This window comes from Mobula birostris, chromosome 5, assembly GCF_030028105.1.
Source record: "Mobula birostris isolate sMobBir1 chromosome 5, sMobBir1.hap1, whole genome shotgun sequence".
Classification (NCBI taxonomy): Eukaryota; Metazoa; Chordata; class Chondrichthyes; order Myliobatiformes; family Myliobatidae; genus Mobula; species Mobula birostris.
In genome coordinates this window covers 173,112,617-173,132,241 of record NC_092374.1, presented here as the reverse complement: position 1 = coordinate 173,132,241, position 19,625 = coordinate 173,112,617, and the positions used below count along the sequence as shown (strand labels likewise).

At 41.7% G+C, this 19,625-nt stretch overlaps 1 protein-coding gene across 4 annotated transcripts in view; it reads left to right on the top strand.

The window, feature by feature from the left end:
• Positions 1–3,743: 3,743 nt before the first annotated feature.
• The window catches only part of ankrd10a (ankyrin repeat domain 10a), a 53,508-nt gene continuing 37,626 nt past the window's right edge, over positions 3,744–19,625 (top strand). The window contains exons 1-2 of one of the 4 annotated variants that reach the window (XM_072258900.1): positions 4,382–4,470; positions 7,135–7,290. Coding sequence is in view for 2 of the 4 variants with exons in the window: in XM_072258898.1 (XP_072114999.1) it covers positions 4,279–4,470 (192 nt within the window). In the remaining 2 variants the exon portion in view is untranslated. Of the gene's footprint in view, positions 4,471–7,134; positions 7,348–19,625 lie in introns of all 4 variants that reach the window. The other 3 variants (XM_072258901.1, XM_072258898.1, XM_072258902.1) reach the window with 3 other exon arrangements.

The following is a 19,625-nucleotide window of genomic DNA, read 5'->3' as shown; positions in this document are numbered from 1 at the left end:
TTCTTGTGGCAGCACTCCCTTGTAGGTATGCTCAATGGTTCCTTCCTCATTTTTGCACCCTTTCCTTCATTTCAAATTCTTTTCACCTTGATGCTCTCCTTGCTTCAGAAGTATGTTGTGCAAATTCTCACGAAAAAGATATTCATTTGCTATGCATTCCCTCTCTCTCCACCTGTCTCCTCTCTCTCCTGCTCTGTTTCTCCTCTCTACTGCTCTTGTTTACTCTGCCTCCCTTTTCTTCTCTTGTTGCTCTCTCCTTGTCTCTGTCTTTGCTTCAGTCAGTGTATCAGCAGAGGTAAGACAAGTTATTGCAGGTCTGTGAGCATATTGTGAATGGTAGGAAAGTTATTGGAAATGTTCTGACAGTCTGGGACCCTTACTTTTTGTTATATACATTGAGAATTTGGAGAACGAAAGTGGAAGACATGATTAGTAAGTTTAAAGACATCATGAAAATTGGTGGTGTTTTTTGGTGGAGGAAGGACTATCACCAACTGTTGGATATTACTGACCACTTGGTGAAGATGACAGAGCAATGGCAAATGGAATTTAATCCTAATAAATGTGAATGTTGGACTTTGGGAAAAGTAATATGGATGGAGCATTTACAATGAATGGTAGGCCAGAGAGCAGTTCTCGGATGGAGTGTTCCAGTTATGAGGGGAGAATGGATGGGCTAGTTTAGTTTTCCTTGAAAGGAGAAGACTAGGCTGGGGGGGGGGTGCACAATATAAAAATATGAAATTATATATGGCACTATGAGAATAGATAATAAGAAACATTTTCCCATAGCAGAGGTGTCTAAAATTAAAGGGCATAGGTTTAGAGTCAGTGTTTAAAGAGGAACCTGAGAGAGAACATTTTTAACCAGAGGGTGGTTAGAATGTTGATCACTCTGCCTGAGGAAGTGGTGGAGGCAGAGACTCGCACATCATTTAGGAAATACATGGATGAGCATTTGTATCATCAAGGCAGCGGAAGGCCACGGACCACATGCTGGTAAATTGGATGAGTGTAATTTGGGTTGCCGAGGAGAGCATCCCAATTTGTGGCATCACCATCTGGTGTGGAGGGGCCGGAGCACAGGACTGGAAAAAGCTGCAACACACACTCCTCACCCGCCTCTCCACCACTGAGGACACCTTCAAAAGGCAGGCCTCAGAAAGACGTCATCCGTCATTAAGGACCACCACTGCCCAAGACATGCCCTCTTCTCAATCTTACCCTCAAGGAGGAGGCACAGGAGCCTGAAGACACACACTCAACATTTCAGGAACAACCTTTTCCCCTCCACCATCAGATTTCTGAATGGATAATGAAACCATGAACACTACCTCACTATTTTTGGTCTTCTTTTGCCCTCCTTATTTATCTTTTTAATATACAGTATACATTTCTTACTACAATTTATGGTATATTTTGTGTACTGCACTGTATTGCAGTTGTGAAACGGCAAATGTTCCAGCATACGACAGTGATAAGAAGCCCGATTCTGATCCTGGGGACCTGCTGAGTTCCACCAACGGACAGATGTTGCTTCGTGACCAAAGTCTCTTACGAATCGCTACAGAAGTATGGTGGAGAGCATTCTGACCAAATGCATCATTGCTTGGTACATAGCCTTCAATGCACAGGATCACAAGGTTGTAGACTCAGCCACCTCCATCAGGGCCATAACACAGCCCACCATTCAGGTCATCTTCAAGAGGGAGCTCCTCAACAACGCAAAAGGACCCTCCATATTCAGGACATGCCTCCTCCTCAGTATTACCATCAAGAGGATGTGCAGGAGCTTGAAGACCCACAATCAGTAATTCAAGAACTTCTTCCCCTCCATTATCAGTTTTCTGAACAGTCCATGAACCCACAAACACTGCCTCGTTATTCTTTTCCTTTGAACTATTTATTAAAGCAATTATGTTTTTGCACTGTACTACTGTTAAAAATCAACAAATTTTTTAAGTCAGTGATAATAAACCTGATTCTGATTAGTGTACATCAGAATCCGAATCGGATTTATTATCACCAGCATGTGACAAGAAATTTGTTAACTTAGCAGCAACAGTTCAATGCAATACGTAATCTAGCAGAGAGAGAGAGAAAAATAATAATAAATAAAATAAAACATAATAAACAAGTAAATCAATTGGATATATTGAATGATGGTGATGATGATAGAAACATAGAAACATAGAAAATAGGTGCAGGAGTAGGCCATTCGGCCCTTTGAGCCTGCACCGCCATTTATTATGATCATGGCTGATCATCCAACTCAGAACCCCGCCCCAGCCTTCCCTCCATACCCCCTGACCCCCGTAGCCACAAGGGCCATATCTAACTCCCTCTTAAATATAGCCAATGAACTGGCCTCAACTGTTTCCTGTGGCAGAGAATTCCACAGATTCACCACTCTCTGTGTGAAGTTTTTCCTAATCTCGGTCCTAAAAGGCTTCCCCTCTATCCTCAAACTGTGGCCCCTCGTTCTGGACTTCCCCAACATCGGGAACAATCTTCCTGCATCTAGCCTGTCCAATCCCTTTAGGATCTTATACGTTTCAATCAGATCCCCCCTCAATCTTCTAAATTCCAACGAGTACAAGCCCAGTTCAAAATATTGAGTAGATTTTTTAAAAAATGTGCAAAAACATAAATACTGTTTAAAAAAAGCGAAGTAGTGTCCAACTCTTCAATCTGCATTTATGAAACAGATGGCAGAGGGGAGGAAGCTGTTCCTGAATCGTTGAGTGTGTGCCTTCAGGCTTCTGTACCTCCTACCTGATGGTAACAGTGAGAAAAGGACATGCCTTGGGTGCTGGAGGTCCTAAATAATGCCTTTCTGAGACACCGTTTCCTAAAGATGTCCTGGGTACCTGACTAGATTTACAACCTTCTGCAGCTTCTTTCGGTCCTGTGCAGTAGCACCCACCCCCACCCCGCCCCCGTCTTCTTTTTCTTCTTCATGTGCCTTGCACATTACACGCTCGGGCGATCATGGCTTTCCACATCGAACGATCCCTCGCAGTGTCAATGATATCTCACACACTTAGACCTGTTAGTTCTTTCACAGTGTCCATATATTTTCTACTTTGCCTTCTTCTTCCGCATTTCCCAGGCATACACCCTTGTAATGTAAGGCATTCTATTTCTCCCTTCCTGATGACGTGGCCCAGGAATTTAAGTTTCCTCTCATTTAATGTTGTCATTAAAGATTTTTTTGTATGGGCATGTTGGAGTACTGCCTCATTAGTTACCCTATCTCTATATGATATTTTCAGCATTCTTCCAAGAAACCACATTTCTGTTGCTTCTAAGTTTCTTTGGAGTTCTGGTGTTATAGTCCGTGTTTCGGAAGCATACAGCAAGATTGTCCAGATGTAACATTTTAGTAGCCGAAGCCTTGTTGTCATAGAAATGAGTCTGTTGGTAAAAATGGGTTTCAGTTTTTGGAAGTTGGTTTTGGCAATGGCAATTCTTCTTTTCATTTCTACTTTACTTCAGCAGCAACCCCCCCCCCCCCCCCCCATTACCAGACAGTGATGCAGCCTGTAAGAATGCTCTCCACGGTACAACTATAGAAGTGGAGTGTATTTGTTGACATGCCAAATCTCTTCAAACTCCTAATAAAGTATAATTACTCATACAAGAAATTTTGCAGATGCTGTAACTCTTGAGCAACACATACCACATACAAAATACCGTAGGAACTTAAGTTGGTCACTCCAGATATGAACGGAACGTCGACCGTTCCTTTTCCCTTCATAGATGGTGCGGTGCCTGAGCTGCTGGGTTTCTCCAGCAGTCTGCGTGTGTGGCTCAGAATGAGGTCGAGTGGAAGTCTGGTCCGGGTTTTGCTTTGACGTTGGTCCAGGTTTTGCTGGTGCTCCGGTCTTGGTTTTGTGTACAGCCGCTCTTTGTGTGTGTGTGGGAGCGCGGGCTGCCGTCTGCCGAGCGACTCGAGAGGACCGGCCGTTTAGCCGCCGTCCGCCGAGCGACGCGAGAGCACCGTCTGTTTAACCGCCGGCTGACGCGAGAGCACCGGCCGTTTAGCCGCCGTCTGTCGGCTGACGCGAGAGCACCGGCCGTTTAGCCGCCGTCTGTCGAGCGAGGCGAGAGCACCGTCTGTTTATCCACCGAGCGCTGCGAGGGTACCGGTCGTTTAGCCGCCGTTTGCCGGGAACCGCGAGAGTACCGGCCATCGCGGCCGTTTAGCTGTCGTCTGCCGGGATCCGCGAGTGGAGCACGGAGCACCAGCCACCATTTGCCGGGCCCAGCGCTGCCATGGCAGACTGCGACCGGGGCTTTTCGAGCGAGGAGCTGCTGTCGCGGCGCTTCCCTCTGCACCGGGCCTGTAGGGACGGCGATGTGGCGGCGCTGCGCTCGCTGCTGGCCGCCTCGGCGCCCGCCGACATCATCCAGGAGGACAACTTCTACGGCTGGACCCCGCTGCACTGGGCCGCGCACTTCGGCAAGGTAAGGCCGGCGAGCGGAGCGCAGCCGCACGGGAGAGCGCACGGGGGTGGTCGGCGGAGGTGTAGGGAGCCGGGGCAAAACCGGAGTCCACCCGGAGCCGGGCGGGGGCAGGACCGGGCCCACAGATTTAGGGAGGCAGGGGTAGCGGCTGGAGGTGTAGGGGGGCTGGGGTGGGCCCCTCTGGGTGTATACCCTCCGGGCGCTGTAGTGAGTATAACGTGTAAGTACCGACTGTGACATAAACATGGTCAATGCTAACAGGATGTACATGCACCAACATCGGGTACAACGCATCACAGACAATTGTAGGTGGGTACATTTGCCGACTACCTCCTGTGTAAACATGTCACACTGTCCCCACATGCGGTTAGAGCATTACTCCCTGTTGTACCTGTGGACCTTGGCGATGATATAACAGGCGCCCCATTCCTTCTGTCTCCCTCCTCCCCCACCCAAACCGAAAGATCTTCATAAGGATTCAAAGTTAATCGGGCTTCACTGATGATCTGTCCACCTCTAGAAGCATATACTTAGGCCGACGAGCGATTATATACTAAGCATAGAACAAGTACGCAGACAGTGACTCTTGAAGCGCATCTAAATTACAAAGGCGTCAAAGTGGAATGGGGGGGGGGGAGAAAGGTGTTTATCCTGATCTTATTTAGTGTTAGAGAGGTTAGAGAGACTGATGTGAGACACTTCTGTTCCCTGAAACTGGACCTGGGAATTCATCATATGCATGTCTGCAGGTGGATGTTGATTAATACGGCAAGAGCTGAAAATAGTAGGTCAGACAACATCTGTTGTAAATCAATGTGGAATAAGTAAAATAAGTGAGTGTAATGCCAGAGTGTGAGAGTTGGGGAATTCAATTATCCTGGCAGTTAAGGAGAATAAATTCTATATAAATGTTCTGAAACATTTTTAGCAGATCAAGAGGAAATGTCACTAGTTATGAGCAGATACTACAAAATAGAAGTACCTTAAAAAGCTTTCATTTTCCTACATTGTTTTCCTGTTATCAGCACCAATGTCCACATGTTATGGAAAATTCCACTGTAAAAAGGGACTGCTTTCATTGCGTCCTCCCGCCATTGGAGGAGCCACAGTGCAGCAGAGGGACAGTGTGACAACTTTGCATGGGCACTATCATAAACACGGAGCAAGGAGTTTAAAGTGGAACACAACAGAAATCAATTTAATATTCAAGTTTAAAATGAAATATTATATGAAGGGTCCCCACCCCATTTTCAACCTTAAACTACAAGTTCTTATTTGCCCTCAGGAGATCAACTTGTATACAGTAATGCAGATACAAATATATTTTAGATGAACTATGATAATGGAAATAGTTAATCACCTGGAACAACCCAATAAAATTTTGCAGTGACTTACTAAACTCTGTCATATGATCTGCAGGTTTCTGATGAAAAATAAATGGCTAGATAAATTGTATGAATTGGCAAACTATTATATTGTTATTGAATAATGTTCAGTTATTTCAAATAAATTAGGGGTTCCTGTTAGTAAGTTTCAGTATGAGATTCCCATTTGGAGGCAGAGAGTTTCTGTTGCACCCTCATCACTTATAGTTCCTTGATGATTGGACATAAAAAATGTGTAGTTCCACACTGTAGGGTTGGAGGAGGGGGTCATGCCATTCACTGATACCCAAGGAGGGTGGGGAAGAAGTGGTCAGGATACTTGGTCATCTCTAGAGGTACTTGGGGTATTGGGCTCTTTTCTAGAAGGGGATTGAGTCATATCTAGTGCTTGTGTCATGATAGAATATTGTGGCTGGGATGTAAGTCACATGATATTAGTCATACTGAGAGGGGATGAAGGGCTTATGCTGGGATGTTTCTGTAGGTGGCAGTCACATGGGGCAGTGTGAATTTTGGGGTGGGGTCAGCAAACACCAGGACCATGAGATAATGTAGGACATGACACGGTGAGTTCTTGGTGAGGGTAGGTGTTTTCTCCAGGGATGGGGTCTGTGCAGTGCCACATTGTTTCAGGGAGGGACACATTAAGCTAGGTCATTGGGATGGGAGTCACACAGCATTGTGTGTTCTCCAAGGTGCAGAGAGCATGTGTTACCTTTTATTTCCAGGGTGGGGTGCATGGCAATGAGCCAATATGAGATAATTCCCACTGAACTGGGAGGGAAGATCATCCTTTGAATAGAAAAGATTTGCATTGAATTATGCCTTCATGGATTATTGAGTCAGCTAAGGGAGGAGTTGAGGGAAAAAAATTGGAACAGCCATAATTTTATTGAACAGCAAATCAGATTCAAGAGGCTCTGTTGTCCACTCTAAAAGGATGTGATCTGCATTATTAGCCCCTGTATTGGCACTTTGTAGCCCTCCTTATAGAAGGAAAAGTTTGAAATGTTTCCTTTACACTTCCCCAGAATGCTGTAAAGTTTCACCAAATAAGTTTATATAAATAATATCTAGAAAATTATCTTCCTTTTTACGTTAATATACATATTTAAGCACATTACTGCATAATTTTACAAAACATTTCTGTGTAAGGCTGGGAGGAATTTCTCCAAACTAACAAGATTCTATGTAAAGTGCTGCCCTTCCTAATTCACTTTGTTCCTGTATATTGTTTTAGGTACGCTCTAACCTTTTCTTTGTACAAATTGTTGTGAAGATTATTAGGTACTGGATCGCAGTGCTTGAAAGTACAGGTTGATTGGTTGATAACAACTTTGAAATTTGATTGATACGCTGCGAGGCGGGCTATCAGAAGCACTGGAGCATTCATTCTCTGCTGCTGGCCAGCTCCAGGACAACCGTTTGTACAGAGGTAACATCATTTAAAGCTAGACACTGCAAGGAAGCCAAGGATCAATGTGTTCACCCAGTATGTTCAAACAAGAAACCTTCTCATTCATGCTGAGCATAGAAATTGCTAAGTTAATGCTGTGGTGACTTATACAAAGTTAAGTTCTGGGCATCCCATAATAGGAAGTCAATATAAGCAGATCCTTGTGATCATGCTGGGATTATTTGTAGGTATGAAGGGGTTATAGTTATGAAGCAACTCTTAATTTTACTGTAGCTGAAGTGGTTACTAATAGATTGTATGGAGATTTTCCACACCACAGATAGACAATGATTAATTCTCACATCAGATCATAAACTAATCTGTGGGAATTAAAAAGCAGTTTAATGAAAGTATTTTGTAAGTACAGTATCAAATTCTGCCTTAGATGGAACAAGTAACTCAGCAATAGTTTGTACTGCAGGACAACTAGATATTAGGTTAGTGATGGTGATATTACCACAGATTTGAAAAGCTCAAAAGGCTTGTTCTTTGTGGAATAATCTTAAGATTTTTGCTTTTCTTATGCTAAGAAGGACCAATTCCTAAAATTGAATTTCTTTTGTACAGTGATTTATTCTTTGTAAACAAAGCTTTTCTTTTCCCTAGCCTTGACAAATTAGCATCCTAACAGATTTGCATTCTGAGGACTTGCCATATACTCATCGAATGGGCCTTAACAAAGAAGCTGCTTGAGAGTTAGTGGTGTTGAGCAGTGCTTTGGCACCTGCTGTGTTTCTGCTAAAGACATTGGCATTCTCTTGTTCATTTTCCGATTACCCGTTGACTACAGCTGACACTGAGAATGCAAAGGCCCTTCTATTGTTTAGTCAACACAGACTGATTACTTGAAACATTTTTTTCAAAGAATAGGGTTCTGACATTTGTTGTAATCACTCTTGGAACTGCAACATGACATTTACTATGGAAAACATCTGCACCAAGGCCGGCTGTGTTCCTTCTTCCCACAGGCAAAGCACTGTAAACATTTGGCACATGATACTTAAACCCATCTGCATTTGTGGATGAATTTTATCAATGAGTTGTGGATCTTGGGATCTCTTTAATCTTTGCAACCAACCTTTCCCCTCCCCAGTTCCCAAAGGCAAAAGACGGTGACTACTAGAAAACAATTTTCATATTTTAACAAATGGATAGATAGATTTTTATTGGATTAGGATGTGTAACTGTGGTGTCATATCAACTGTCCATATCAAACTTGAATTGTGCATGGGAGAATGGCTTTTTATTTCTTTGTGAGTAATGAAATGGAGATTGTGAATTTGCATCTCTTCATAAACAATATAAGAGACTATGATTCCAGGAACCAAGATATTTAAAATGTGAAATCTTGCAGTGTGTAATTCAACAAAGGGGTAGGAAACCCCAAAACACTCATAAGAACCATCTCTTGTATTTCTATTCTGAATTAGATCTTTCTTGCTCTGAATCATTTCGAAATTGTACAAAAATATCTGGAGATAGGGATGGTAGCTTTGTCACTTGGTGCTAAAACTTTATTGGGTTGACAAGCCTCTGAATTCAACAGTCAAGTTTCCTGTCAGAAAGTTTTTTGCTGTCTATTTCAATGCAATGATTTCTTACTGGTATAAGAGTTCTTTAGGAGCTCTGCAGGGTTGAGAGCAGAGGGTGATACATCCGTGCTCTCAAGTTTATTCAGTTCAATCAGCCATACCTTTGTTTCCTCCTGCAATATTTCCCTCCCTGAATATATTGTTCATATCCAATGTCTTCATTAAAGTTCACTTTATACTCTGCATTTCTCTCACATTTGCCCGTGGCCCTGGTTTTAGACTGAGTAGTGATCTGATAATTATCTATCTTCATTTCACCTCCTCCATTGGAGTCTTATCTTCATTGATAATCTCTGCCTCAATCCTTCTCTTCCATGAATCCTGGTCTCCCATGCTCCCTCGTAATTCTGGGTGCTTCTCTGGACTGCAGTTTCTCTGCTGTCGGGATATCTGGTTGGTGAGCAGAATTGTGCACTCTTTCCATTGAGAGCACTGAAACAAACTTTGAAATCCTGTGGAATTGTAAGTGACGAATTAATTGTATTTCAGGAACCTGAATCATCTTACCAAGTCCATTTTGTTCTATCGTTTAGTGCAGGGGTTCCCAACCTCAGGTACGTGGACCCCTTGCTTAATGTTATTAGTGGTGCGTGACATAAAAAAGGTTGGGAGCCCCTGATAGTGCCTCTTCATGGGATTTTGTGATATTATTTTGACAGGTCAATCCAGTAAGTAGTTTATGGTGTTTTGAAAGAAGAGTAAGATTATAGATTGTGTGTAAGAACGTAAACTGGGCAAGGTTTACATCAATTTGCCAGGCCACTGCCAGACCAACTGGAATCAGCAGAGTTGTATTCAGTGTTGAGAGTGTGTATGTAGAAATATCACAACTAGTTTTTATGAAATCATCGATGCCATACAGATTGAACTGCAAAAAAAATTCTGACTACACAAGTTCTGATAAACATACAGTTTTAAGAATATTAAAGTAGTTAATAAGTTAGTGAAACATGATGAATTATTGTTATTTACTCATAGCTTGGTGAAGTTTATGAGGACCCCTGCAATTGAATTCTAATCCAACAGGTCGGCAGCATCCATGGAAATGAACAAATAGTCAACATTTTGGGCTGAGACCTTTCTGCAGGATTAGAAAAGAAGATGCCAGAATAAAAAGGTTGGGGGAGGGGAATGAGGATAGTGAGAAGGTGATAATTGAAGCCAGGCAAGTGGGATAGGTAAGGGTTGGAGATAAAGAATCTGAAAGAAGTGACAGTGGACCATATGATAAAGGGAAGGAGGAGGGGCACCAGGGGAGGTGATAGGCAGGTGAGATGAGGTAAGAGGCCAGAGTGGGAAATAGAAGGAGAGAGGAGGGAGAGGGAAATTTATTTTTGCAGGAAGGAGAAATCGATATTCAAAATGTTGGACCACCAGTATATTCTGCTTTTGGCGGATAGAATGGAGGTGCTTGACAAAGTGGTCCCCCAATTAGTGACCATTGTAGAGAAGGCCACACCGGTGGTTCCACATTTTAATTCCAGTTCCCATTCTGACACGTTGGTTCATGGCCTCTTCTTGTGCCACGATGAGGCCACATTCAGGATGGAGAAGCAACACCTCGTATTCTGTCTAGGTAACCTCGAACTCGATGACATGAATTTCGATTTCTCCTTCCTGTTTTTTTTTAAAAAAAAATTCCTTCCTCTTCCACTCTTCTATTCCCCTCTCTGGCCTCTTACCTCTTTTCACCCGCCTATTGCCACCCACAATGCCCCTCCTTCTCTTTTTCCTGTGGTCTACCCTCCTCTCCTATCAGATTCCTTATCTCTAGCCTTTTATCTTTCCAGCCCATCTGGCTTCAACTATCACCTTCCCTCCCCCTACGTTGCTATTCTGGTCTTTCCCCACTTCCTTTCCAGTCCTGAAGAAGGTTCTCAGCCCAAAACGTTGAGTGTTTTTCATTTTCATAGATGTTGCCTCACCTGCTGAGTTCTTCCAGCACTTTTTGTGTATGTTGCTTTGGACTCCTAGCATCTGCAGAATTTCTTGTGTTTATGAACTATAATCATTACATTAGCTAACTAAATAATAAACTAGTAGCAGAAATTAACCTAAGAACAGGCTGCTAGTCGCTAGTGGATTAAGGGTTGTGGTTTAATTTATGATGACTTTTTTTGGTCAAAATGAAGATACTTTGTGGTGTGGATTTATATATTTCCAGCCCAACCACACTTGTACATGTTTTTTTTTTGTTTCAACCACAGAAGATAGTACAGAATTTATCCAATTAATCTGCCAGGTATCTAAGTGAGAAGTCAGCCATTTAATTATTTAAGTAGATTTGATTTGGGTGCTTCCATTGACAGTACTGGCACTGTTTCAAGCTAATTGGATGTTGGTAATCTTTGTCAGATGCACTCCTTGTGCAGATGGTGTTAAGTATGAAAATTCTAGGCAGTGGTTCCAGCATTATTGAAGTTACTAACTTGGAATTTACAGCATAGACAGGCTATTTGGCTCTCATATCCCTTTGTGGTGTATGAATTGGCTTGGAGATTTGCAAGTGCCATGCTGTTACTACTCATCCTCATTGTTAATAGGTTACAGTATTCATGGTGTGTTCTTATATTTGTGTTGAGGTGACTGATACTGCAGCCCCAATGCATCATTTGAGGAGTGGTGGAGACCAAGAGCTGAGAGGAAAAAAAGGTGCTGACAAAGCAAGTCTCTTGTTGCATCGGATTAATTGTATGAAGCCTTCAAAGAGAGATCAAACAAATACAGAAATAGCTACCAGAAACACCAACTAAAGATTTAATCCCCAATATATCCTTGACATGACAAAATGAGATGTTGATCTTGAAGTGCATAAATCTCTGGAGCTTGACAGTTGTATTCTAGGAAGTGGGAAGATAGGGAAGAAATTGGGGCCCTGGTAAAGGTACATGTATCATTGTTAGCCATAAGTAAGTATTGGAAGAATGGAGGTGGCTAATGTGCCTTTATTTAAGAAGGTTTGCAAGAACTACAGGCTATATATATTTTATATAAATAGTATATAAAATTTTTTAAAAGGATGAGAATATAAGTGTCATGATTAATAGGTCTGTGGATGACACCAAAATTACTGGTTTAGTGACAGTGAAGAAGGCTGGACCGTTAAGTACGACAAGATTTTGGACGTCACGTTATAAACATTGGTCAGACCACACCTGCAGTCCTATGTGCAGTTATGGTTACCTTATAGAAAGGATGAGATTAAGCTCAAAAGGATGCAGAAAAGTCTCCTAATAATGTTTCCAGACTGGCAGGGGCGGGGGGTGGGGGGGCAGGTGCTTGAGTTATAAGTAGACACTGGATAGGCTGGGACTGTTCAAAACGCAAAGTAAATTTATTATCAAGGTATGTATATGTTACCATTTATTACCTTGAGATTCATTTTCTTTGCAGGCATTACAGAAAAAAATACATTAAAATTTTACAAAAAATCTATAAACAGACAGATGGACAAAATACAATTTTCAAAGGAAGACAAGCAGTGCAAATAAACAGAAGTACTAAGAGCATGAGTTGTAAAGAGTCCTTGAAAGTGAGTCAATCGGTTATAGAATCAGTTCAGAGTAGTGATGAATTAAGTTATCCACAATGGTTTAGGAACCTGATGATAGTAGGGTTGATAATAACTGTTCTGAACTTGGTGTTTTGTATGGTGAACTTGGTGAACTTGGCATTTGTAATTCTTGCAAGAAGAAGGCATGACCGGATGGTAGTGATCTTTGATGATGGAGCTGTACTTTGATGGATGCTGCTTTCTTGTGGCAGTGCTCCATGTAAGTGTGCTCAGTGGTGGAGAGGGCTTTGCCTGTGAGGGATTGGGCTGTATCCACTACTTTCTGTAGCCTTTTCTAATGTTGGGCATGTGTTTTTATACAGGACATGATGTAACCAGTTAGAATGCTTTCCATTGTGCATCTGTAAAAGTTTGTCAAAGTTTTTGGTCATGTGCTGGATCTTCACAAAGATGAAGAGGTAGAGGCACTGTTGTGCTTTCCCAGGACAGATCCTCTGATGTGTTAATAGAAAGGAATTTAAAAGTTACTGACTGCCCCCCGCCCCCCGTACCTCTGTTCCCCTAATGAGGATTGTCTCATGGATCTCCAGTTTCTGTAATCAGCTCTTTGATTCTGCTGATGTTGAGGAAAAGCTTGGTGTTGTGGCACCACTCAACAGTATTTTCATTCTCCTTCCTATATGCCTATTTGTGATCACCTTTGATTTGGCCAACAACAGTATTACTGCAAACTTAAATACAACTTCCCCACATAATCAGAAATATAAAATGAGTGGATCACAGGCCTAAGCACAGAGCCCAGTGACGTATCTGTGTACCACAGGGTGGTGTGGACGATATGCTGTTGCAAATCTGTACTAACTGGGTTCTGTCAGTAAGGAAATTTTAGATCCAGTTGCAGAGGGAGGTACTGAGGCCAAAATTTTGGAGCTTAATTATGAGGTTCAAGGGGATGAGTGTTGAATGCTGGGCTGTAATCAATGAAGTATGCATCTGACGTGTGTATCTTCATAGTCCAGGTGTTCCAGGACTGAGTGAAGAGACAATGAAATGCTGTTGACCTTTTGTGACAGTAGGTAAATTGGAGTAGAACCAGGTCATTCCTCAAGCAGGAGTTGATGTGCACTATGACCTACCTCGTGAAGCACTTCATCACAGTAGGTGTAAGTGCTACTGGATGATAGTCACTGAGGCAGGTTACAACATTCCTGGGCACCAGTATGGTTAATGCCTGCTCGAAGAAGGTGGGTACTTCAGGCTACCAAAGCGACGGGTTGAAGATGACTATAAACTCTTCCCACTTTAGCAAAGGAGGCAACAAACCTAAGGCCTTGGTTTCTCAATCAGGAACATACCTGGTCTTAAGGGATTGACAGACAGGAGCAGGTGGTTTTCCCAGATGACTGGTCAATATTTCTTCAGCATCACTGGAAAATCACAATTACCTTCATCTTGAATTGTGGCAGTTCACTGTGTTTGAACTTTAGTGGCACAGCCCACATTTGTATTTTCTGCATTGTTCTAGATATTCATAATTATCGTTTGAAAAGTTGTGGTTCTGACTTCCACAATAGCCTCAGTATTTTGGAAAATGCTTTCAATTTTTAAAATTTACTTTGGCAAACCAGCAAGACCAGTGTAAAATAGGAATTACAATATGATAGATCAGTCTATATGGAGCCAAAATCAATCCACTGACATTTTGCTTTAATTCACAGTTGTTGATCTTGTTCAGTTGTGACATTTGTGTTGAATTGAACTGTGACACATGGTAGCATAGTGCACAAAGTTGGCAGAGAAACTCCATTGGTAGAATGTGGCTTTTGAGCATCTGGTGCATAGAGATATATCTGTAGTGAATAAAGTGAATAAATCAGGCAATATTATCTGATTTTATTCTAATGGAGCAGCACAATGAAAATAAATGTTGTCTATTTAATGAGTGATATTTCACAAGCTGTAGAGAACATATAGCTGCTTCAGCCAGGAATTGCCTTAAAGGTAATATGTAACCATAAGGTGTTGCACAATCCTCAACTTGTAAACATTTTCTCTCAATCTTTTTTATTACAATGAATGTCTGATTGGAGGCAACTTAGAATGTGTGAAGTTCTGATCAAGCCATGTGAATAAAGGAAGTGAATTAAAGGAGATACTCCCTCTTCACAATCCTTCTGACAATAATAGAGCTCTATATATTTACATGTTAGCAAAATAAATGTTGCTCTAACCAGTTATCGAACCATGAAATCACAGACTGGAAGAAGGCCATTCAACGCATCATTCTGTCTCTATTCAGCTGCATAATTCATCTCTTCCACAATATTAGGTTAAAAATGCATTCTGGATCATAGCATCTCATTGCAAAGCATTTTTCCTTATTACCCCTATTTTTTGCTTATTACTTTGAGTCGGCAAAACCATAAAATGAGATGATGGAATTAGAAAGGTTGATAAGGGCAGGGCAGTATACATAGTCTATATGGATTTCAGTAAAGCATTTGATAAGGCTATACATTGTAGGCTTTTCTGGAAGGTTAGTTCGCATAGAATCCAGGGAGAGCTGGATAATTGGATGCACAATTGGCTTGCTAGTAGAGAACAGAGTGATGGTGGAAAGTTATTTCTTGAACTGGAGACCAGTGACTAGTGGTACGCCTCAGATGTTGGTGCTGGGACCATTGTTTATTCTTTATGTCATTGATATGGAAAACAATAGACTGGGCATAGTTAGATAAGGTTTGATAAGGTGCCACACATGAGGCTGCTCAACAAGTTGAAATTCTATGGCATTACAAAAAAGATACTGGCATGGATAGCGGAATGGCTGATGTGCAGGAGGCAGTGAGAGGGAATTAAACGGGCCTTTTCTGGTTGGCTGCCAATGACTAGTGGCGTTCCTCAAATGTAATTGCAGCAGGACTTAGACAAATTGGAAGAATGGACAAAAAAGTGGCAGATGGAATACAGTGTTGGGAAATGTATGATAATGCACTTTGGTATAAGTACAATAGTGCAGACTATTATCTTAATGGGGAGAAAATTGAAGCATCAGAGGTTCAGAGGGACTTGGGATTCCTCATGCAGGTCTTCTGAAAGGTTAATTTACAGGTTGAATCTGTAGTAAAGAAGGCAAAAGACTAGAATATAAAAAGAAGGAGATAATGCTGAGCATTTATAAGACACTAGTCAGGCTGCACTTGGATGTGTTGTCATTGGAGAAAGTCCAGAGGAGGTTCACGAGGATGATTCTGGGAATGAAGGGGTTAACATATGAGGAGCATTTGGTAGCTTTGGTGTGCAGAGGGATCTTGTTGAAACCTACTGAATGTTGAAAGGACTAGATTGGGTGGATGTGGTGAGGATGTTTCCTATGGTGGTGGGGTAGCCAGAACTAGAGAACACAGCCTCAAAATTGAGGAGCAACTCTTTAGAACAGATGTAAAGAGAATTTTTTTTAGCCATAGAGTAGTAAACCTGTGGAATGCTCTGCCACAGACTGTGGTGGAGGCCAAGTCCGTGTGTATATTTAAGGTGGAAGTTGATCGTTTCCTGATCAGTCAGGGCATCAAAAAATTTGGCGAGAAGGCTGGTGTATGGGATTGAGTGGGATCTACGGTCAGCTGTGATGGAATGGTGAAGCAGACTCGATGGGCTGAATGGCCCAATTGTGCTCCTATGTCATATGGCCTTAGTATATTTGCAGATAATACAGAATAAGTGGTATAGTGGACAATAAAGAAGGTTATCAAAGATTATTGGGGAATCCCAATCAGCTGAGTAGGTGGCTAAGGAATGGCAAATAGAGCTTAATTTAGAGTTGAAGTGTGAGATATTGCATTTTGGAAAGTCATTTCCAAGCAAGACTTTCACAAGCAGGGCCCCAGTGAGTGTTGTAGAACAGAGGGACCTTGGAGCTCATTGCATGGGTTCCCTGAAAGTGGCATCGCTGGTAGACAAGGTGACAAAGGTTTAGCAACCCTCCATCAGTCAAAGGACTGAGTATAGGAGTTGAAGGTCATGATGTAGTTACAAGATGCTGCTGAAATTGTGCTTTGGAGTATTGTGTTTGGTCTTGGTCACCTTGCTATAAGAAAGATGTTATTAAACTGGAAAAAGTGCAAAAAAGGTTTATAAGGATGTTGGTAGAATTTGAGGGACAACTGAGCAGTTGGCCAGGCCAGGACTTTATTCCTTGGAGTGAAGGTGACTAGGAAGTGACTTTAAAGAGGTGTATAAAGTCATGAGGGACAGAGATAGGGTGAATATAATCAGTCTTTTCCCCACTGTTGGGGAAACCAGAAACTGGGGGCATAAGTTTCAGTTGAGAGAGGAAAGATTTAATAGGAGCTTGAAGGGATACTTTTTAACCCCAAAAAAGGGTAGTATGTATGTGGAATAAGTTGCCTGATGAAGTGGTTGAGGCACATACAGTACCAAGTTATAAAAGGCTCTCAAACACAAGGATTGGGAAGGTTATGGACCAAATGCTGGCAAATGGGACTAGCTTAGATGGGCATCTTGGTCTGCATGGACTAGTTGGGCCAGAGGGCCTGTTTCTGTGCTGTGATTTTTTGACTCCGTGACTTGCCTTTCATGATAGCAAGGAATTAGTGAAGAGCAAGATCTATTGAAATCAGTGTTTGATGGCCAAAAAGCTGAATTGATAAGAAAGTTTCTAGACTGCTGTAAAGGCTTTTCTTGTATTGAATTTCAAATATGTTCCAAGGAGTTTATGGAAGTTGAATACCACTGTGATACTCTCTTTTGTACATAAACCAGCACAGCAATCATTTATCTATACTTAATTTGTTTTTTGTGTGGAGGACATTTTACCAAATTAAATCAAAACTTACTTTATAATATACATCTTCACAGTCCATTTCTTTGCCAGATGAACATATTACAGTGATGTAATTCAGAGACCTCCCATGAGTAGAAAGGCTGGTTTAAAGGTTTGGGGCATTGTTGGCTCCTTGGCTGCTTCTTAATGCTCAGTGGTTCGATGGCTTATTGATCTGTATGAAAATTCTTATGTGGTTTTGAGGAGTATTTAAATTAACCCCCAGCGCCTTGGCCAACCTATACAATATTTAAAAAAAGATGTGTTTGGAAATTGAAACATTCAGCTTGTTCCGTATTTTCCTGCTCCTGGGAAGTAATGAGTGAGTTTGAAAATTTTTGAGCAACTGTTGATTGAAATGAAGCTGGTATCACATTGGACTGGACTCTGCTACAAGCACGCAAAGTGTTGGAATGGGCACTGGTGTTTGTTGGCTCGCTGCAAGATACTTTGCTCAGCTGGCAAGTGCTTATTTGTGAGAATCTCGATGTATTCCACATTTCATTTCTGCACACGCAAGAGAATACAGATGCTAGGATCTGGCACAACAACCTGCCCGTTGGAGGAAATCTGCGGGTCAAGGAGCATCTGTTGGGAGGTGGGGAAAAGAATTATTGATATCTTGAATTGAAACGCTGATAGGTCATGTGCTAGGGGGCATTCTTGGCCTTTGTCTGCCTGCCTGGAAATAGTATCATTGATGGAAAATATCCTGATTGTTTCCAGCAACCCATCACCAGACTGAAAATCCGGCAAGACAGGAACCTAGGATCAACAAGACCTCTTGACATTGGGGATCTGATTCCCATTTGCCTTTGTAAATTTCCATCCTTCTGACAAGTTCTCACTTATCTTCTGACCCTGAGTGTCAATTATATGTTTGGATGCATTTATGCACTTAATAAACAGCTACACAGAAATTACCTGCTTAACACACTAATCAATACCTTGACTAACAGTACACACCTTATTTCACTTCACTCTATACATTCTTCCCATGTCAACATGCTGTTTTCCATAGTTGTACCAGGCAAATTATGGATGAAGCTGCTTTGCATTTCTGTTCTTTCAGATCCACTGTAGCTGCCAGTAGACCAAAGCCTGACCGGTAGTAAATTCTCTGGATGATCTTTGTTGAGCTCACCGTTGGACAGTCTTTTGATCAAGAGTTTTTATAGGTCTGATCGTGGCAGTGAGCCTGCACCTGATACAGATTTCTCTACATCGGTATATCTATAACATAGCCAAGCCAGAATTGACGAGGACGTGCAGAAAATGTGTTTCTTGTCATTGGTGCAATGTTGAGAGTTTTACAGTGTGAGTACAATTGGGATTGTATTCCCAATTCCATTACAACTAAGACGCTGGCTGATTATATTGTTGGTTGAAGCTACTGTCAAACATCCAAAAATCTTATTTGAAGCAACTTGAAGTGGATTGATCTTGCAAAGAGCTAGATAAGCAGAATAGGCCAAGTGGCTACCTCTATACCATCAGCTTCTGCATTCCTGGAACACTTCTCACAATTTTGTAAAGTCACCAAGTGCCTTAGGGTCAGTGATGTTTCTTTAGAACGATTACTTTTTATAATGATGGAAGAGTAATGATTCACAGCTACACTACCTACATCAGTACTTTTGCAATTCCTAATAACCTAATAAACAAGTTTAGTGATATTTATTAAGGAGTAAATGTTGGCCAGAAAGTTGACAGGAATTCTCTTAGTCTCATTCCAAATTGTGTCCTTTTGATTTCTTGCATCTACCAGAAGAGGAGGATGGAGATTTGCTTTAACCTCTCATCTGAAAGACAGAGCTTCTGATCATTGCTGCATTCCTGGAGCGGCAGCTTGGATCTTTGCACTCATTTCGAGTGGGACTTGATACTGTAACTTTCTGACTCAAGTGCTACCTGCTAAGCCACAGCAGATGTTTTAGCAAGGGGTGGGCAAAGGGTGATGGGAAGCAGGGTGAGTGGGTAGAAGTCGTCCAGTGGGAAACCTAGGAAACAAGTCTGTTCTATTGTTTAGAAGTAGATTCCATATCAAATTATTCATTGTCTCTTGGAGTGCGTCATTGCCTACATGAAATACTGACGTGCATTCCTTTTCTCTGCCTGCATTATGATATTAGCAGGATTGGCAATGAAAGCATCTCAGTGTGAGAAGTCTCACAAACTACACTCTAATTTGTTTTATACTCAGCCAAAATGGAATATTTATCAAAAGGCCTTTTTTATTCATTAGTTATCACATAGGATATTTTTATTATAACTAGCTAAAGTCTTTTGATTGTCTCCAAGTAAATTGATTAATAGTTAGTGTCCGTGATCAGGATTACAAATACCATTGGATATGGCTCCTGTA